Source organism: Erithacus rubecula (assembly GCF_903797595.1).
Source record: "Erithacus rubecula genome assembly, chromosome: 13".
Classification (NCBI taxonomy): Eukaryota; Metazoa; Chordata; class Aves; order Passeriformes; family Muscicapidae; genus Erithacus; species Erithacus rubecula.
The window spans coordinates 16,317,226-16,339,603 of record NC_136665.1 but is presented as its reverse complement, the minus strand read 5'-3'; the positions used below and the strand labels follow the sequence as shown (position 1 = coordinate 16,339,603).

Sequence of the window (22,378 nt, the reverse complement as noted above, 5' to 3'; positions counted from 1 at the left end):
TCTGGTGACAAACGCTGCTGGAAATTTTGTAAATATCACTTAAAAAGTATGATAAATGAGTAATTCTGCACCTACTCCCCAACCAACCCTTTCAAAATTCAGTTCTGGGAAGCAGAGCAACGTTGTTTTTATCTTCTACGAAAAGACAAAATGCCTGAGCACCCTAAAATCTTGCTCTCATTAGGCTTCACCCTACTCTTGCTATCATTAGAGCAATATTGCTGGTAACTACAGCAAGAGAATTTTTAAAACCAGCTGACAAACTGAACTTTGTAGTGCATTCCAGGTATGGCACAGCCCACCCAGGTGGTCCCCAGCCCCCTTGTGCTGTCCCCACAGGCCCACTCAGCCCCATGGCACTGGAGGGAAGGGCTGAGCTGCCTTCACCCTCCTGAGCTGGGGAGGCTCACAGCACTCAGCTCCCCACGGGCTCTTTGCCAAAGTGCCAGCTGTAAATAGATATTTAGTGCTTAATTTCTATATATCCTTCAGTATCCTAACTTATATTTAGCCAAAACCATGACACATTTATCTGATTTGTTGCTATTAATTTCCTGGTCCCCTTTCTATTTTCTTCCTCCTCTCGCAGATTCACTGGGTTATGAACTGCAGTAATAACATTTCCAAACCAATTTTTTTTTTTCTATTTGAAAAGCTTCTGATATTTTTCATCACTCCACTGGTGCTGGGATACTCATCACCCTGTACTCTCCCCATCTCTAGAATTGCATGCAAACAACACCGGGGGGGGGGGGGGGGGAGGTTGGAAAAAAATCCCCAAACCCTCAGCAGTAAGTTGGCTGATGCTGGCAGCAAGACAAACCTGGCACCACACAGCAGGCAGGCAGAGAGTGCACTGCTCATCCTCTCTCTTAGCTGGTGTGTGGGAATGCTGGACACCAACAGCCAGCGAGGGACCCGGCCAAAAGCTCCTCTGCTCGGCGCCTGAACCCTGCAGCTCTCTGCCCCGGCTGGGACACACAGGTAAAAACACAGAAATGCTCCAGCTGACTGCAGTCAGTGACAACAGAAAGCAGGCAGGAGAAGCCCAGGCTGCCTAATCTTATTCCTAGCAGTAAACCTCAGTGCTGGGGATGTGCACGTCATGCCCTCAGGTACCGGGACTTGCTCGGGATTCTTCGTGCTGAAGCAAATAAATTGCTGAGAGTGGTAGAAAAGATTTTTTGGGGTTTTTTTGGGGGGGGGTTCACTTTGTTCAAGTTGCCTTTATAAATATTTATTACTGTTTATATAATTATAGCTCCGTGAGAGCAGGTTTTACAGCAACTTTGAGCCACAGTAAACAGGCAGCCTGGATGCCTCCTCCTCAGCCTGACCATACCTATTCTATGTGTTATATGTTTATCTATTACCATTTATCTATTACCACCATGCTTTGAGCTTATAATTCATTTCATAATGTAATTTATAGTTACATTACAAAAGCATCCCTCTACAAACAGCAACCATGTAATATTGATAAAGCATTTAAGGACAGAACATAAATTCAACGGCTCAGATATTATGTAGTATCAATAATCTGCAGGGGAAAAAAGTGTCTGTGTAAGTATGCACAATTTATTATGGCAGGAACCTAAACAGAGAACATCTTTCTCTGTCAACTTTCTTTAAGAGAGCTTGACATTTCTAAATTCTTTTCTTTCCCACAGATGTCAGAGGACAAGACAGACAAGGTAAAAATCAAAGCAGCTGAAAGTTTTGAACATGACAAGCAAAATATTTCTTGGCTAAAAAAAGGTAAGATACTTTGAGTTATTAGTTGCTGGTTTGTGTTCAGACATTTTTCTATTTCTTAAAAAAAAAAAAATTAAAAATTAAAAAGCATATAGGCTTGAATATGGCCTGAAATTTCTACCATAAAAATTCCATTGCTTGACTTCTGCGCCATATGCACATACAACTTATTTTGGTAAAGAAAGGCCTAAATTACCAAATTTTAAAGTAACCTGAAAGTTAATTTTTCTAATGTGCTTTCCTGGGAAAGTTTTATTTGACCTGAACTATAAGTATAGATGATCATCCTACTTCTGATGAAAAGTTTTTTATAATCAAAACTGTTACTGAGTTGGATTCATATTAATAATTATTTTCTCAGACATGAATAAAGATCATGAATCTTTGGATTTGGCAGTGTTTTATCTTAGAATAAAGTAACATCAGTTGTCAGCGCTTTGAATGTACAGAAACATAGACCTCCAAATTTAGACAAGCATGGGGACATTTCAGGTTTAAAACACTGAAAAGAAAGAACATTAAGTAACTAATTTTCAACAAATACAGTATTTCAAATACTGCATTCTATTACTTAAGCTATTAAAAAAATTGAAATATTTCCTTGTTGTTTGTACAAATAAAGAAGGAAGGTTCTTAGGATATATTTCTTGCGGGAAAAATTGATTTGCCAAGTTAGAACACAGGTCATTACATCTTTATACAGATTTTTCGGTCATAGAAGAATCCCTTTATTGCATGTATTATAGAAAAGTTGGATTTGAATTAAATAGAAGTTTTCAAGAGTAGGCTTTCAAGATGCAGAAGATAGAAATTAAATGTCCATGGCTGGGTGCAAATTACGGTTTTTAAGGAGAAGAGTTGTATTCTAATCCTAAAAAAATTATTTTGGGAAGACTCAACAAGTGACTTATATTTTGAAAACACCAGCTATGAGGGTATTGGGCAAAAGGCATATTTATAGCCACTGTAATGTCATCTGTAAGATGTGCATCACTACTTCAAGCTACATCATTAGTTGTACATTAGATCTTTTAGTTGCAAAAGAGTTTGCAGCAAAACTGGCCTGAATTAATGTCAATGTAAGGAAACTTGCAGCCTTCCATGTTTATGCAGCATTTGCACAGAATGAAAAGCTCCCACTGGAGCAGGGCTCACTGACCAACATGAACTCAGCCCAAAGCCCTGTGCTCAAACCAAACCTCTGGTGCAAGGGCTCAGTGCATCTCCACAACTCAGCAAGCAGAAACTTTGCAGTTGGAGTGTCCCAGAGAGGGATGAAGCTGAGTGAGCAAACAGCAAACACCTAACTGAATTGAGTATTTATTCCACCACTAGAGAGTAGAACACAAGAGATTCACAACTTTACAAAGGGGTGTAAAAGCCCAAAGGGCTTTAACGTGTCACTGAACAGGGTGAGAGTGATGGAGTCCCATATTGTTATTTATCAGAGTCCCATATTGTTATTTATCCTCTGTCCAGGATCAGGATCTATCACAGCTGGATGCTACCTGAGCTCATTTCACTTAAGGATGCTCCTTCACAAGGTTTTGTTTCTCCAGTTCCTAAACTGGAAACCCCATGCAGAGTTTCAGAATCATTAGCAATGTTTTGATTGTTCTGTGCTTGGAGGAGTTACAATCTCTCAAAAAGAGCCAAGTGTTGACTGTTGGCACTTCTCCTTTCCAAAGTGCCACCAAGCAGAATTGGGCCTTGAAGATCTACAGCAGCTGAGTCAATAACTGAGTGTGTCTCATGAGGAAAGAAAATTTTCCTTGAAATAAGAATATGGAAATTATTTTATCTTAAATTGAAGTTTGTTTTTTAAAAAAAATTTGTTGTTGTTTCTTTGCTTTAAGCACTTCTGTGGTATGCACTGGGATTTAAGAATATGGTGAAACAAATTGTCTGGAGCAGAAGCTTAACTTCTATGTTTAAATGTTTTAAAAATACCTCATGTATAGATTTCAGGCATTCCAATAAACAAAGAATTGTGGAGAACAGACTTGTACTGTTTCCATCAGGCACAGTAAGAAGACTATATGTTCTTTTAGCATCCAGTGTTAAAGAAAAGTTATTTTTATTCATGGTTTTGTATTGATTATTTGTTCCTTCTAAAAGAAACAATCATGAACCACATAGTATCAGAAATAAACAACTAGGCTGTGGTTTTAGTATCTTCCCTAGGCTTCAGTTTTTCCTAATGCTTTGCAAAGTAAAAGCTCATGGACTAGTTGTACAGTGGGTCAACAAAATAAGCTATCTATAAATTTTTTGTTGTCTTTCAGCATTAGAAACTGTTTAATCAGGGCAGGGGGAAGGGCTTGATCTGTCTGCCAGTTATTTATCTTCTGCTTTTTCTTGGAAGAAGATAATTTCCTTCTGTCTTGAGCCCTCTATGAGCAGAAATCAAAGCTTCACTCTGAGGGAGAACTTTCCCAAAGCAAAACAGAAACCAAATACTTGTCAAAAGTATTACAGAAATACAGTAGGCTGGGCATCTAGGGTTTTATCTTATCAGTAGGAACAGTATAAACAGTTCAGATCATGGCTCTGCCTCTAAATAAGTCATTTTTACTCACTGATGTGCCCTTGCACCCCTGCCACGGGTGCACCAGGAAACTGATGGCAGTTAAAGATGACAAAAGGACAAAAATGTTGCACAAGTCAGCACAGTCTGGGACAGAAACAAGTACATAATCATGGCCTTGGTCTGTATTCTTTTTTAAGGACAATGACAAATTTATCTTTTACTTTTTTGCTCGTACTACAAGCCTTTTTCTGGAGAAAGGTCGTCCACAGCACCTGCAGAATGTAAAACTATAATGAAATAGTAATCAAAATGTAAACAGGGGAGAAGAGAATGTGTTTTCTAGGTTAGCTTAGACTTTAAAAGGTCCCAAAATATCTCTATCTCTTGTGGCACTTAGCACTAAAGTCTAGATGTGGATAACATGAAAGACTCCCAGGGCTGAAAGTGAGAACAAGGATGGTGAAATGTTTACAGTCCTATTCCAAGACATCTCAGGGTAAGGAATATGTGCACCAGCAATGTTTTCTGATAATATGGAATATTCTACAGGATTATTTATTTCTAAAGATCACACAACAGATGAGAAACCCTGCATGTGGAGGGTATGCATCAGACCATCACATGCAAATCAACAGGAATCTGTATGAATGAGCACAGAGAAAAGGCAGTTCTGCTTGTCTGACCTTAACACTGATGGCAACCAACCCAAGGAAAGCCTGGGACGTGGCAGCAGAACCAGACAATGACTATTAGTTTGTGTAGGAGTGGAGACAGTTATTGATTCTTTCTTCCTCCTGTGGGAAGAAGATGGGAGTTGCTGGAGGTGGGAGTCAGTTTTGGATGGAGATGCAGATGCCATTGCTTACAAAACATGAGGGCAGAGTGAAACATGAGCTCATTAGCAAGCAGCACTTCAAAAGTTATCTGCCATAAAAACTGGAGCAGGAATCCTCAGTGCATGTATCCCCACTTGTGCATGTTTTGCCCTGACATGCCAAAAATAACATGAATGACAGTGCCTAGAATATGACATGTATAAATAAAGAACAGCCAATGTAACTTGAAGATAATATTTGAGAAATGTCCTCTGCAAGACCTTGCATCCCCACCTGCTTCATGCACCCACAAGATTCCATGGAGAGAGAGTGACAGGAAAAGTGGGAAGACTTTTAAAATTAATGGGGATGGAACTAGATGACATTAAAGGTCCTTTCCAACCCAAACCATTCTATGATTCTGTGATTCCATGAGCAAGAAGCAGATCATCCCACCCCAAACAAGAAGAATCTCTGGGATCCTAACCCAACAGGGCTATTAGAGGGTCTTGGAAAAAATCTGAATGCTCCACAAGACATGCCTTTAGAAAGGCATCACTCCAGGATGAGCAGCACTCCCAGGAGCTCTGGAATGGTCCCACAGCAGTGATTTAGTGCCACATTGCTGGGAAAGAGGGAGGCCAAAGCAGAGCTAAATTCACACCAGCTTCAGCATGTGGCTTTTGGAGCTCCTTACAAAACAAATCTCCTGGTATCACTCGGTGATTGCAGCCATATGGACACGTGGGAGCAGGAGGGAGCTTATCTGACCAACATAAAACTGTAAAAGGTGACACTGATTTTGCACAGGGACCACAGTGGTCTGCTCACTATTTCTGCATCCATTGCAAACACAAGGGAAAAAAAAACCCCACGTTTTAGGGCCTCACAGTGCCCTCCCATGGTTCCACCCCAAACTGGCCACGGCAGCCCAGGAACGCAGATCCAAGTCACAGAGAAATGAAATTTCATTTCAGGATACTTTCACACAAAGCCCTCCTGTTTTATGCTGCCCAGCTGTGTACACAAATGCCCTTCATATATAACTTCCAGTGAAAAGTTAATGAAATGGCTTCCTTGCTCTTTTGCCAAAAATATAACTGAAAGTCTAATCTCAAGACTTTCTCCAAAATAGCCCCTTTTTGTGCTGAAATTCTCATAAATCAGAAACATTTTTGTCTAAAATAAGCCTGTTTTCATTGTCTTGCAAATAGTAAAAAGTCTAGCCCCAGTTTCTTTAATCCACTGCTCCAGCCAGCAGATTTTTGCTGTAGGGTGAAATTCAGCCCAGTACTGAGGGTCAGTGCAAGGTCAGCACTTAAACCATAAAATAGGGCTTAAGTGGTAAATAGAGCCTCTGTTCAGGATTATATTTCACCCCTTTAAAGGACTACATTTCATATGAAAAGAGAGATTTACTTATATCACAGACCTGGCTGTAGTGGCATTATTCAAATAATACCTTATTCCAGTATTAATCCCATTGGGTGAGACTGGGCCACATTTCTTCATGGCACATCCCAACACAGGAGCAGACTATTCCTGACTTCACCAAAACTTCCCTCAGCCTCGTCATGGGATAAGAGGAAAACTTTACTATATGGCAGCACTCAAAATGCCTTTTTCCAAGAACATTTCTCTCCCATTTATTCTTGAAGAGACTTTACAAGCATTACTAAAATGGGAAGGACATAATGCCACGAGACTGGTATTGCAGAAGAAGAATTGTCCAGGAGACACTCAGGGAATTTCCCAGTTTTTACAACCTTCCAGTTTTATCCCTGGTTTGGGAGGACTGGAGTAAAAGTACAAGGCTTGTACTTTTGCTGAGACTATTCTCAGCAGAGTGTTTTGATCTGACTTGCATCCCTTCATTTAGGGAGTTAAGTGACATTTTTAGAATTTCTTCCTAAAATTTCACAAGTCAGCGAATGCAATTTTACGTACGAGCTTGGACACTTGTTTCCTGAATTTTGCTGACTTGGGTCCAGAAGCTTTTTTCACTCTCTTCTTTCAGCCTGAATTAAGTCATTGCATTGAAAAGCTTTATAGAAGACTGATAGCAAAGAAAGACTTCTCAGTTTCATGTAACAGAAAATGCCAAATGCTTCTCAAATGAATGTTCTAATCCAAGCAGACTGTTTCCAGATAAGAACACCACACACACAAAAAAAAGAGCACATTTAAAAACTGATGACAAGGATCCCAGGGGGCTCAAATTCCTGGAAGATGCCTTGTCAGCTTCAGGACTATGACCAAATGAATTAATGAAGACAACCCTTCCTTTAAGTTGTAAAACAGCAGATTTAAAGACTCTTCCAATGGAGAGGGAGTATATGAAATCTGCAGTGGTCCCAGCTCACCACTCCTAATTACAGTGTTATAAACTGAAGGGTCCTTGACCTTTGAGCTGGAAGGTCTCTGAAGATGTAAGACTTTGGATGTACAGTACAGACAGAGGTCTTTCTCTGGGTGATAGTGTTAAAGTGTTAAAGGTTTAAAGTCATGCTGCTATGTGTGGATATCCAGGATATCTATTATAAAAATACACGTGAATGTTTATTTAGGTTTGACTGCATGAAGTAAATTTGTTCTACAAAGGAAAAGTTTATTTCATTCAACTGCCAGTGCTGGGGAAGACCTGAATGCATTGTTTCATTCACTACTGGAAATTTTCCAGACCAATTCTATTCTTTGCTGTACTTGGGCAAAATATTCAGAATTTTGCGTATCATTGTGTCAGTAGAACAAAACATGAAATAACACTACATACACTCTTTAGTTGTTGAGTATCTCAGCAACACAAACATTAAAGCAGAACCCACGTGTCCAAGGGCCTCCATAGTGCTTCTTATTTAAGATGGCAAACTGGTGCATGGAAAATCTTAGCCTAAGGGTCAGTGTCAAAGAGATGAATAATTCCATTAAATCAACAGAGCTGTACTGGCTTGCAAAAAATCTGATTTATCCCAATATGTTTAGAATAGATACCACTAATCATCTCAGGGCATCACTGCAGCAGGAGGAACAAAGCCATGGCTCATTTTACCACCTCAGTTCATAGAGGAAAGGGTCAAATGCCAAACTGGTCTGCTAGATCTGAGGCAGAGCAAGCCCATCACAACAAAAACTATACAGGCTTGATTTACTTTGAGTTAGAGGGCAGAATATTAATGGATTATTCAGAGCCAGTATTCAGGCAGGGTTTTACAGGCCTGGGAGATCTCACACTGGTATGTAGAGCCAAACTGACAATCACAGTCATACAGAGGTGTAGCAAAATCCTTATTGTTGGAGCAGTTCAATGAAATATTCTGATTAAATGTAATTAGGTGATGAAAAAAAATAGATCATCCCTCATCTGACTAAAGATTTCTAGTCATTCTCTAAAATACAACTGCCTCCAAGTATTCAAGACAAAGTGCTGTGCAGATGGGCTAAATGCTGGGCAGGCTGATGGTCTATTGCTTTTGAAAGACATTACAGGAAAAAAGATCAGAAGTGAAATTAGTTTAAACATTTCTTGTTAGCTGAGATTCAACAGAACTATTTTCCATCTATTTTTTGAAATAAGTATTTAGAATTGAGTCCAAATGGAAAGAGACATTAAAAGTGACTGCTCTAAATGACCAGTAATAAAATCCTGGACACAGACCCCTTCTCAGAACAGCCTGGTGATTAGATCTGTGACTTCAGATCTGGGCTCAGAGCTCATGAACATATGAGAGCACTCAGATTCTCTCCTTCCAGAAGGAGACTCTCATCCCCAGCTGTCAGACACTCTGTGTAACATCATGGTTTGAAGATTCCCAAGTGGCTCTGTCTGGACTGACCACTTAAAGCTCATTGCTCCATGGGGATAGAGGGAATCACACCTGAGTGAAGGGCAGGAGATGGGCTCTAACTCCTGTCAGGGAGAGTATTCAGCTGTCAGTAAAAAGTGGAAAATCTTTGAGGTTCAACACCCCATCCAACTTTAATTCCTTGTTTCTTCACCTATCCCCTCAGTTTACTGGTCCCAGTTGCCTGACCCTCTGCAGGTGCTGTATAGGAGGTTGAACCTGGGAATCTGCTGCCTGCTGGACAGAAGGGCACATGCAAAAATGAGGTGCTGAAGCCCTCAGAGAGTTCCTTAATAACTCCTACTATTCCTGAGATTCACCTCTTTGAAGAAAATTGCACAAGGCCTCTTTACCCCCTAAGTGATATTTCAGTGTTCCAGAGATCTTTGTTATCCCCCTAAACTAAATTAATTTTTATTTTATAGGAGTCAAACAGTCTCTTAGGGTCTCTTGATTATATAGTCTCATTCTAATTTCAGTCTTTAATCTGAATAAACACATTAGAAAAACACAGACACAATTAACTTAATCATAAATTCAGATGGATTGTTTATTATCTGTCTACTTAATGTGCTTATGATTGCAGCAGTTAAACATGATAATGTTGTCTTCTCTCACATATAAATGAATACACACAGCACAGAAATATGCCCAGGAAGAAAAAACTTCTCCCTGAATACATCAGTGGGCTCCAGATACAGAGAAGTAGATGCTGTGCTCTACACTCACTGCTGTGCTCTACAGAAAGCAAACATTGCCATGATATTGTTGAGACATGAGAGAACTGATTACTGACAGATTATGTTCCTCTTGCTGAAATATGTCTACAAACAGCTTCAAATGAAAGAAGATGCTACTGCAGCAGAGATGTAACTAGGAAGACTCTTTGCTTACATCACTGCACCTGCAATTTAAAGGAAGTGAAGGTTTTGGGTAAATTAGACCACTTGAGCTCTTCTGAGTAAGAGACTGGCCAAATCTGTGTCTTCCAACTGAAGACAACACAGGCATCAGACATAGAGAACTTTCTGCTTTGTGATCTTTGTAAATATAGTAGTCTTAAATAGAAGTTAAACCCTTTTAGCACCAAAAATTGTGTTTAGTTACATGCCCATGGCAACTAAAACTTGTGCCAAAATGCTTTCATGTATCCACAAATGCTTGGATGCCAGAATTTAAATTGGAATATGATTCTTCCTGTTCCTACAGCATATTGAACATGAATAATTATTTCAAGCATGCATCCAAGTTAAGTTGGTGATTATTACTCAGACTTCTCTGTCACTAGACTAGTTTTTTAATAACCACACTATGATGAAGTTTTATTTGCTTTCAGAATACTTGAATTTTAACTAATTTTGAAAGGCACTGCACTTTTTCCCCTCAAACATGAACCACTGAAAACTATCCACTATAAAAGCTCACAGGCAAAGGGGAGGAAGGGGGAAGATAAAAGAATGAAAACTCCAAAGTCAATTTAAGTGTCTTAAGTTTCAATTCTCAATAGTTTCCCTCATCTATAAATACAAAAAACCCAATTTTCCTTATTAAAATGAAAAGGAGTTGCTGGTTAATTTTGAAGCCCTGAAGTCCATGCTCATATTCCAGGAGTGGGTAAAACAATATGAGAGATGATGAGATTAGGGGAAGAAAGCCAAGAGAATCACAGGAAGAGAAATCATGGCACCTGGTAGTCATTCTGGCTAGATGATGTGGTGACCAAATTTATTGTCAGCAGATATTTTAAGTGCTTACTATTTAAATAATACTATTGCTATTATAAAACAAGACATATAAAATCTAGCATAAAGTATTTGAACTTTATCCAATTCAGCTTCCAGCTAAGCAATTTTTTTTTCTTTTCCTAGTTTATTTATGATTTAAATAAATAAATAAATATCCCATGAGCTTTAGGAAGATATTCATTGCACTCACACTCTTGGTCCCCAACTTTATGATCAGATCCATTAGAAATGATGATCACTGAGCAAAGAAATTCCAAACAGCACTGGAAGCTTCCCCAGCTCTGGCTTGGAGGGAGTTACCAATATTTGTAGAAGGATAGTTCAGTCCCCATGCCTTGAAATTTTTTCATGAAAAAATAAATAAAATATAAAAACTCAGCAGTGGTTTTTACAGTATGACACAGCAGTATTACTTGCATTAGGCCAATTTACCACTTATGATAGCAGTAATAGCACTAAAAGCCAATAAAAGCGGTCTGTTCGTTCAGAGATTGGCTTTTATGGCTTATTCTAAATATTATCAAGTGAATCAAAAGCTGTCATTATAGTGTCTAAAAAGCCTTCGTACCTTGTAAGCAAACAGTGTGACTTTGACAAATAATCATTAATATGCCTGTGTGAGACCAGGGCTAAAAGAGAAGGAAAAAGGAAAACCCAATATTTCACTTTACATAAATCATTAAGATCATTACAGTTAAATTTCACACAGAATAAAACAGATTTATATGTAAAATGCCACAGTTTTCCCAAGTTGGGTTTTCTATTCTGTACATTTTCATAACACAAGAACTTGTCAGAACACTTAGCAATGGTTGATTGGACTACAATGATGCATCCTCACCAGCTCTAATAAAACAAATCCTTCATGAATCTAAGCAGTGTATTTTGGGCCACATCTCACCTAATCTTCCCTTGACTCTCATCCTGCCTGCCAAAAATTTCTTCTCCATGTCCTCCTGCTGATGAACCTACAGGGGTGATCTCTCAAGGTCACCCCTCCCATGACCAGATATCCCTGCTGGCTGGCCCTACAATGCCCTCATTTCTTACTGGATCCCCTTGGGCAGGGATTGCCTGGGCTGCCTGGAGACAGGGAGGAAAATGGATGGAGTGGAACCACAGCAGGAGCTTCAGGACACCAGGTGGGATGGGACATCCCACGTGGGAAGGGTGAGCACAGCACCATGTAGGAGTGTAGGCACTGGAAAAGCTGGGCATGGCTTGTACAGGAGTGTGGCTCTATAGAGTCCAGACTTTCCTTAATTGAAGAAACACTGCTCATACATAAACTAATTAAATTAATAACTGTTAATAAAATATCAGTGAGATCTTAGCTGTGCACACACCACGTGCCCTTCTGCTCACAGAATGGTTTTTCAGTGCAATGCCAGCAAGAGCATTTGGGAGTCCCTCACAAGGAGCCTGCCCTTAGGTCTGCAGGGCACAGCCCTTCCTCAGCCTCCAAGCCACCCTCAGTGGCCTCTTAACCACTCTGGCAGACATCCAGGCTCCAGGCATGAGACCATGCCCAAGAGCCTGGGACAAGCCAAGAGCCCTGGCCAGGCAGGGCCACCTGTAGAGTGGCCTTGGCTACAAGGCTTGGGCAGCTGGCTCAAGCATTCCTGCTCCCTCAGGTAGTGCTGTGCCTCTGGGAGGTATTTTTGCCCACTCTCTTTACAGTTTTGGGGGTCCCCAGGGATGGCCAGCTGGCACTGACAGCGTTATGTGATCCACTGTCCAGCTGCATGGAGCACGTAGACAAGCAGGAACATGTGGTGCTGCCCTGCCAGGGGAATTATACCCCAAACACAGCCCTTCAACAGCCACGTGTGTTTTGCAGGCAATTTATGAGAGCAGAAAACCAACAGACCTCCCATTCCAAGACTCTAATTTCTTTGGCTGTTTTTTTTTTTTTTCCCCATGAAGAACTTTCCAGAAACACTACATTAAAAGTGAGTTAGAAAGATGTCATGTAAAAACTGGTACTCCAGCTTTTGCCTGAGGTCTCCTAAACCATGGTAGGAAATCTGCTAGGATTTACTGCCTGCTTGTGTTTATTCAAGAAGAGGCTTATTATAACCTTTAAATCTACACCAAGTAGAGCTGCTTCCCTAAAACCCCACCCATCCAGTTATGGGTTTGATTGTTTCAACCCAAAAAGTTTAAAAATCAGCTAAGAGCTGCTTATCTACTTAGAGTCATAGAATATTTTGGGATGAAAGCAACCTTGAAAAGACCATCTTGTTCCCACCCCCTGCCATGGGCACAACCTTACCAGGATAAAAGGGCCTTGGTCCATCCAAGCCTCATCTTTCAGGCAGAGTCCAGCAACTATCAAGGTCCCTTCTAGACTCAAAACACAAATTAAACATCTGCTTTCCTATGCCCAGGCTGAGATGCTTTAACAGAGGGTCAGCCATGAAGACCTGCAGAACAGAAGCTGCTCACTGAAATTAATAATGTCAGTGTTCCTTTCCCAGTATTTTGCAGTGCTGATTTCAGTCTCCAGCATTACTATAAAAGGGGAGAAAAAGATTTTGCCACTCAAAGATTTGAGTGGTTTGGTCTGTTTGGTTTTTAGGCCGTGGGTCTGCAATACATCTATTCATCACACAGTTTTTCTGTATTATTCTTCCCAAGGCTTCAATCTCCCCATACTTTAGCCCCACCTTCATTTCTGTCACACTAAGGTTCTCTATTACTGCTGAAGAAAATCAGAGCAGAGGACACTGCAGGTTGCTGTGCAACCCAAAAACACCCATGCACATCCTGACAAAATGAAAACATCAGATGCAATTCCTTAGGCCAAGATTTCAAGAGCAAAGTCACCAGAATTACTCATATGCCTGAAGTTAGCCTTGTGCTTAGGCCTGCTGCTGAATCTGCTTCTGATAGAAGATGAAGAGCCTTGGTTTTGATTAGAGGCCACATCTTGGCTATAGTGTTGCCCTGTTTCTAATTGTTGGTGTAGTCAAGAAACTCTATCCTTCCACTTGAGACCACCTGGAGAAATACATTCCACACCCCACCCCCTAAACTTCTCCCAGGAGCCCAAAACTTGGCATTAATATAATACATATTTTCAATTTTCCCCCCACTAATGAGATGCATTGATATTTTTACCTGCTTGTACTCTATTTTGTTAATGGGAAATGTTTCAAACACTGTGTGGTAATGGGATATGGGATTATATATTTATTAATCTCAAGAGCACTGTGTAGACCATACCAATAAGTTACAAGCAAACTGGCAGCACAGGGTTTGAGTTCTGGCAGGGAAACTTTTCCAAGCTTTGCCTGTTGAGTTGCATTTGGTTCTGCTTTAAAACTTTATTCTGAGCTGGAGCTGCATCAACTGTGATGCAAACAGGCTGCACTGACCCCTCTGCCCTGGGTCAGTCGTGTCACAGCCAGGGTGACCTGCTGGCCAAGGAGATGCACTTTGAGCTGATCATTATGGTTTGTTGCATAATACAGAAAACCTCATTATATGCAGAGAAAACAGGAAAAAAAAAAAAAAAGTGTTAGTCGTGATGTGTTTCCATTGACAGAAAAAGTTCTTTCCACCCTTGGAGATTGTGTTTCTATGCAGTGATGTCTAAATCTATCTGTATGTGAGTTTACACCAGATGACACACCCTCCACCTTCTCTCCTGTCCCAGTAGGTCAGTCTAGAGTGCTCAGTTTAGTGGCTTTTACAGAATTAAAGATATTTTCTGCACAACTGAAAGACTGTCACTTGAAGATGAAGCCTGATTCACCTCCCAATGGAAAATTAGAGAAAGTCTGATGGATTTGCCCTCTGTATTATTCAAGTTTGTGTGCAGCGAGAAAAGGAAATAAAAACTAATGGAAAGGGACATTTCATCCAGGATCAAACGTAAATTCTTCCAAGAATGCATTCCCAGACTTTACTCAGAAGAAACAGTTTTGAGGTTCAAATGACTCACAAAGTCCAGCTCTGCTCAGGCACCTTGTTTTCTCTTATGAGGTAAAAAAACCTGACAAATTTTTACTTTTTATTTGAGGGTCTTAAATCCTTTTCAGCAGTTAACCACTAAAGCAGCCTATTTGCTCTATGAAGGTGATTAATAGGAGTGGAGGTGAAGCAATTACTTAGAAGTGTGATTGCTTTAGGTCTATGTAATACTTAGATATTCTAAATATCCACCTTTATGGGTAGCTGAGACCCTTGACTGCAGTTTTCAGTGCCCAGCACCTCTTAATGAAGATGAACTCTGCATATAGCCAAGAAATAAACAGAAATAATTTTAGCACCCAAAATTAACAGCTGTAGATGAGGTAAAAATCACTAAGGACTGACATTGAGTTTAATGAGAGAAATGAACCTTTAATAAAAATGCCAGTACCAAATTGTTATAATCTGGCTTTCCTAGCTTCTCAATCTCATTTTCTGAGTTATTTGCTTTATGACTCTCAAAAAAAAAAAAAAAAAAAAAGTTGCAACACCTACTTTTCTGGCCAGTGATAACCTTGTTTGTACTATAACAGCCTGTTCAAAATGTTGCATTTCATTTTATCAGCTCTGAATTGAAGCCCTAGAATTGGTTTTAAAACTAAGATTTCACTCCAGAAAATAAATATTTTTAATCATATGCTCACAGCTTTGTACATAAATTTTAAGAAGTCTCACTCCAGGACTGATCACTCTGGCCTCCTTCTCCCATCAGTGCTCCCACTGGAATGAAGTTTTTGTTATAAATTAGATCTGAATCCTGCAAGTACCTCCAAATCCTGGATTCCCTTGGACTGCCAGGGAAGAGAGAGCAGTCACCATTAGCCAGGTACAACACTGGAGTTTTTGGCATGGCTCTTGCCTTGGAATGTATGTAAATTTGCACTACAGTTATTTAAGCAACTGATTTTAAACTGCTTTCTTCATCTACATTGCCCATAATGTATATTGTAAAATCTTTATTTTCACTCTGGTGAAGGCTGCCTAAACTCCAGCTGGATAAAGACTCTATTTGCTTTGTCTAAACAGTGCAAGCTCTCCCATATTCAATGACTACTGGAATTATTGTCTGATCTTTTCAGATTCTAATGCATATTAATTTGTAATATACAAAACCCTTCAATAAATAATTGTGCAGACTGAATAAAAAAGCAATTTAAACTTTTTCCCCCCCTTACTGGAGACACTTTTTACAAATAGTTCTTTTAAGTAGTCTTAATAGTATCTCTTTAATATTGCCATTAAAATTCACCAGAGTTCAAGAGCAGAGCAAATTTACATCTGTTAAAATAATGGAATTGACACTGATATTACATCATTGCTATTTTAAATAATCATTCTTCATAATTCTAACCTACTTGCTTTAAGTTGCAAATAAAGGGCTTGTTCCTACTTTCATCAAAGTCGATGGCAAAACTCCCTTTTGGCTTTCAGGGAGCAGCACCTAGATTTAGAGACAGGGCTCTCTGCTGATGTGCTGGGGGTTGACTGCATTCACTAATGCAGCAAAGAATAAATCCCTCTGAAAGAAAAATTACTGAGGAGGGTTCTGTGAGCTCCAGACAGAGAGGATAATTGTACTGGGCTAGTCTGTTCCCAAAAATCACAGGACTCTATAGACTACCCTGAATTCCAGGGTAGTTACAGTTCTTTTGCTTATTTTCACAGGAAAGCAACATTTTATAGAGGGCATTTTTGCCATTTTAGTGCAATTTTGTGGTTTCCCTTCCTTAAAATTTTGGGAGAGATTGTTTGAAAAGAGGCATGATGACAATCCTCACAAATTCACCTTCTCTTGGGAGAACATTAGAACTTTCACTGAAATTACATAAGTGTTCTCTGAACAATTCAAACTGAACCTAAAGGAATTAAAAATATACACCATACACAGCTGGAAAGCCACCTAGAAGGTGAATCAACATAGTTCTTTCCCTGATGACAGCAGAAAGTGAAGCAAGGATTTTTAAGAAATATAGAGGATAAAGGCTATAGCTGAACCTATTTAAAAACTGGGGAAAAAATAGACTTTTCATTATCCATTTAGCACTCAAATGAACACAGTTTTGTACCTGACTCTACCTGAACAGCTTTTGTGTTCTTCAGAAAATAATAAATCCGTGTCCACATTGCAGCTTATCATCTGCAAAAATCACCATAATTCAGCTGTCTTTGTAGACCTCAAGTTTTCAGGGACAGGAACGTTTCACCTGTATCTGCATTGAGCTTTTAGTGTGACAGATTTCTGGCCATGGCAGAAATCACCAGTCACTCCAGCAACTTTGTGCTAATGCACCACTGAAATATACTGAACATTTACAGGACAATAACCACCAGCTGAGTCTTAACCATAATTTTGCACTGCAGTAACGGGGCTGTTACATGTTATCTGGGAAACCAGAGAATTTTATTAGCACTGTCATAAAAGCTAAGGCAGAACCAACCCCTTGTCCCAGCACCACTGACACTGCCTATTATAAATAAGATATCCATCAAGCATACTTAGATCCTAACTGAAATGGCAATTGCCTTGGGTGTCTTTAAGGGTAATTTGATTTAAAAGAAAACCACATGAGAGAACAAAATGTGACCCTTTGCTGTGAAGAAAAGCATAAGTAAGCAGCACCACCAAGACCAGGAGGAAACAAATTATTCCAGAAATATCAAGTTTTGAAGAATCTGCAGTGCTGACTTCCTTACTCTGCTTGGAATTATTTATCCATTAAATAACTTCCCCCTTTCACAGTGGGACACCTGCCCTCATGCTCGTTTGGGGAAAAGAATGAAACATAGATTGAATATTAGGGAAGTATTTTCCAAGCAAGGATGATTAGGCAATGCTCTGCCCTAGGAAATATTTCAGGCACTGTCTCTTAATGATGTTTAAGGAGAAACGAGAGGGGAAAACACTTAAGGGTTTAGCCCGCAGAGATTTTCATGTCATGAGGACTGGGTCTAGCTGAACTGAGATCCTTTACATCTGCATGACCTGTGATTCTTTTTGGCACCATTCCTCAGCTTTAAAATATTCCATTATTCCTCTGTGCCAGTGGTCCTAACACAAGATGATGTCTGGTGCAACCCAGCCTTCAGGATAGTCCTGAACCTCACAGCAAACCAGGGAAGGGCAAACTAAATGTGTTACAAATATGGCTTTTGGAAGAAACTTATTTATTTTGTGGCATTTCAACCATACTAATAGGAGGAAACACACATTTGACATAGAAGACCAGCTGTTGCCACAATTCTTCACCACTGGAAGGAGGAATATCCAAATATGCCTATCCCTATCTAATAAAGCCTATATTATGCAGGCTATTTTTATATTATAAATGCACATTCTAGATCCTTCACTCCAACACTATTCTCTTCCAACACTAAAACCTGCTTATCTGAAGAATTCACGTAGCTGCAAAAATTTTCATTGGAAGAAATATGTTCTCATATCATCTATTTTTGGCTTTCCATGCTGTGACAACAGAGGCTGGCCTGGTGTTTCTATATCTGAACATTTCTCAGGTAGCAGAAGAGCTGCCACAGATTGCCTGGCACCTGCTCGAGGATGAGGTGAACAGAAAGCAAAGCAAAAGTATTTTTATTTCATCAAGAACGTTTTGGCCAAGCCATATTTGTAGAAGATAAAAAACTGAAGAAAGTGTAAACTGATGGAGAATGTAATCTTTTAATATTTTGGGAGCATGAAACGGTGAAATCAGAGTTCAGAACTAGAGCAGGTTTAAGATGCAGTCATAGGTGCTGGGGAGAAATATCTTTTTCAGGATGAATGTTTTCAAGACCTGGTAGTTACATTGTGGTAGTCCTAATCTTCTTTAAATAAAATAATTTCTGAGAAGGCAATATAAAAAATATGAAATGACAATAGAAACCTACTGCAAATACAAAACATCAGCAACAAACCCATGGCTGCTGAGTTAGGAAAAAAAAACCCAATATACGTAGATACATTGTCTTTTGCTAATATACTTTTTGAATATCTGACTTTTTTTAATAGAGCAGCTATTAAGAGAAACTAATTATGATTTTATTTTTAAGGGCCTGGATTTTCTCTTACATGTATCATTCTAACTCAGGAGAAAAGCCATTCAAGCAAATGAGATGAGGTTGGTGTGAACGAGTTTAAATGATCACACAAAGGTCTCAAGATATTTATGGATAGAATGAGTCATTCCTGTTCTGGTTGGATGATTGCATCAGTGGAGAATTATTCTATCATCATGCAGGGCTTGAGCCTCCTTTCTCTTACATCTCCATACATCAGGAAACGCTGTGTGAAGTTAGTCAGTATTTCAATAGCCTAAAACCATCAGGTTGGTAGAACTGAGCCCACAGCCCCAATTCCACACAGTAGTTGTGCACTGACTCTAAAGAAGTTGCCCCATCTAAATCAGGAGATCATCTGTTCCTTCTTCTATAATCTGTTTACCTAAAGTAACTTATCGAAGTTTAGTAAGAACTGTTTTTATCATTTAAAATGTGAAGTAATTGTGATCAAAGCACAATCTTTTTCTAGCAACACATTCAAAAAAGTATCTTTTCTTCCATCAGTCTCCAGCAACATGTCTGCAAAGGAGACATTAAATAGATAACACAAGTTAAACTACTCAGACTCCTTTTTTTTTTTTTTTTACACTAAATGCAGATCTGTGAGACATCTTTGGCAATCCAAGTTTTGGAGTATTTTGAAATGATTTTTGGGTAAAAAGTAAAACAACTCTGCCAGAACCAACAGGATTTTTGCCATTTTAGGCACACACCAGCTTTGGTGGTGCAAGAACAACATGTTTTCCATCCATTTTATGTCTAAGAACAAGCAGTGCCAGCTATTCAAGAGAAGTGTTGTGGTGGGCTGCTGTGACTATCTAGAATAGATTATGAGAGAAAGAAATGGCTGGAACATCTCCAGCACCTGTTGGAGTTCCCAAGAAGTTTTTTCCTCACAGTAATGACTTTTCGGCTAATTAGAGGCAGAAAACCAAAATGGCAAATTCCCCAGACACCAGGTGTTTACTGGAAAAATCTCTTCCCCAGACAGACTCCATCCCTGCTCTCAGTGGTTTCCTTGAGCCTCTCCCCTACCAGACAGGAGGAGTTCTGCCTCCCCAGTATGTCTGTGCCCTTCTCACTTTGGAGAGCTGGGAAGGCTTAAAATCTCCTTCAAGGTGGAGAAAACCAAGCGTGGATGTTGCTTGGATCCATCTCAGCAGCCCCAGGAACTGGCTGAGAACCAGAGCAAGGATTTTTCTGCTCTAGGCACCCAGAGCATCGTGTGTTGCTGCTCTCCTGTCCCTGCCCAGCCAAAAGTCCACCACAAACATGGAGAACACATGATTTAAATAATTCCCAGTGCAGTTTTAATTCCTACTATTCCACCTTTTTTCTCAAGATATTTAAGCACCAAGCATTGCAATTTTTCATATTTATATTATATTTTGCTAGTACCTTGTAGTGTTTGTCTGCATTAAGTGGTGTTTTTTCTCTTTTCCCACAAATAAGAGATATCTGCACCACATTATGACCTTTGGGCAGTTCTATTCATATCTAAAGCCTGAGGATTTTTAGGAGGGGAAAAAAAAGAAGATTATGTATTTATTCAGAAACTAAATGAGATTAATAATTTTGAAAGCAATTTACAAATAGCAATCAGCCATTGCAATGAAGGTCAAAAGAAAAAGGACACATTAGCAATTGAATCTCTTCCCTTCCTTTAAAGTTTTAATGCTGCATACCTGTTAATAATGGGAAATATGCTTCTTCAAGAGTAGCATTTTCAAAAATTGGTAGGATCCTTTTGCTAATTCTAATCTTCTTTTAATAAAATAATTTGCTAAAAAGGATTATAAAAAAGCATGAAAATGAAGTGCCAATGGAAACGTACTGCCTATACAATAAATAGTTAATGTATTTTCTAAATGAATGATTTAAAATAGCTATTAAAGAAAAGAGAATGAGCTTATGTTTCTAGTAATGACTTCTCTGCCTCAGAATGAAATCTGTAAATCCCTGATTGCAATTTCACATCCCAAAAGAACAAGCAGTCCTGGGACCGATGCTTATTGCCTTTATCATTAATACTAGCACACTACATATGTGATTTTTATATCACTGCTTTGAATATTTAGATTTATATTTCTCTATGCTTTATATTTTAAATCCCACACAACCATTCTGTCACAAAAATAAAGCTCTCCTTCAACAAGGCTTTTTTGTATGTACATGCATACATGTGTACACAGACTTTCAGTACAACTACAATTTTATTCATAAGAGTGCATAATGATTCAGGCTGTGATTGTTAATAAAAATGCATTTCTAACCATCAAATTTGAGTCTATTATTCTAAGTTAATTGCATTTGCCCTAAAGAGACTTGCGACTTGCTGTCAGCCTATTTGTGTCAGTTCCATTTTATTCATCAGTCAATCTTGTCTCCTCTTTTTTCACATCCCATATATTGATCAAATAGATTTGTTAGCATGCCTCTGCAGCTTTAAAAAAGTTTTTGTTATTTGTTAGGTTTATTTGATTGCTATATTAGTGGAGTGTTATCTTAATTGTTATTTCAATAGAAAATAAATGCCCTTTGATAGTCCCACAAGATTCCCATTAAATATAATCCATATAACAAGTTAGTGGATGAAGTGAATGTGGTAAGAAAATAAACACATTAAGCCTATTTTAAAAGGTGGTATTAATCTGCAGCTGTATTGTACTTGATCTAAAAGACAGCAGTGGAAATAAGCACAGTGTAAAACAATTTTGATAAACATCAGTGCCGTATCATTGCATATTATGCTGTGTATAAAATACCTTAACAAAAAGATGTGTGATATAAAATAAACTGAGGTCGTATCTGGAAGAATGGGGTTTGTGGTTATGTGTGAAATTGAACTGTATTAAATATGGCTTTTGACACTAAAAATTAGGCTGGAGAGGCAGTAAGCAAAGGGAGGTGGAAGTGTTGTTACATGGGACAAATTTTTAGTAGGGAGAGAAAAATAGGAAACCAGCTTTCAAGAAAGTATTTTTTGCAGAAAAAAAAATGTAAGCATGTATGCAGGCAGCTTCTTCTTCCACAAAGGTATTGTATATTGTAAGAAGAGTTGAGCTAGATTAATATTTTGAAACAGTATCTTGTACACATCAGTCACTCAGTTTTGGTAATGAAGTCACAATACCAAAATTTTTACCTCCATCTTATCTAAGGGGAAGGTGATGCAACCTGTTTTCCCTCATGAATGTCTCAGAAACCTGTCTCTCATATCTTCATTATCAGCAAGGTTACATAACCCTGGCTCCTTGCCTAACCTTAAATCTGGGATTTGCCCAGCTGGTACCTGAACGTACATAGTGTCAGAAATACCATCTCGTTTTAAAAGTTATGAGAAGTCCATATGTTTTAGGATAGCTATTCAAGATATAGAAGCACTGATTTAATAAAAAATTTAGGAAGCAAAATCTACTGCTTTACCTGTATTGAAGTACATTGACTGAACTCATTACTTCCTGAAACTGAGATTAAAAACCTTACAAAAAGCTAAGTTTCTCTCATTTCTTTGGCCAGGATTAGTCAATCATCTGACTTCAGAGAAGTTTGGGTTCTGGTCTGGATAATTATCTGTAGGCAGCTGCAGGGGGAAGGGATGAGAGTATGGACAAAACCAGACTTTCAAAAAAGCAGTTTTTTCCTGGCTTAAACTCT

General features: G+C 39.0%; 1 protein-coding gene across 1 annotated transcript in view; it reads left to right on the top strand.

Annotated features, from left to right (window-relative positions):
• Nucleotides 1–762: 762 nt before the first annotated feature.
• Nucleotides 763–22,378, top strand: part of MDFIC2 (MyoD family inhibitor domain containing 2) — a 42,320-nt gene continuing 20,704 nt past the window's right edge. Inside the window, exons 1-2 of the mRNA XM_079317209.1 lie at nt 763–984; nt 1,671–1,758. Coding sequence (XP_079173335.1) covers nt 1,671–1,758 — 88 coding nt within the window. The 5' untranslated portion in view covers nt 763–984. The remainder of the gene's footprint in view (nt 985–1,670; nt 1,759–22,378) is intronic.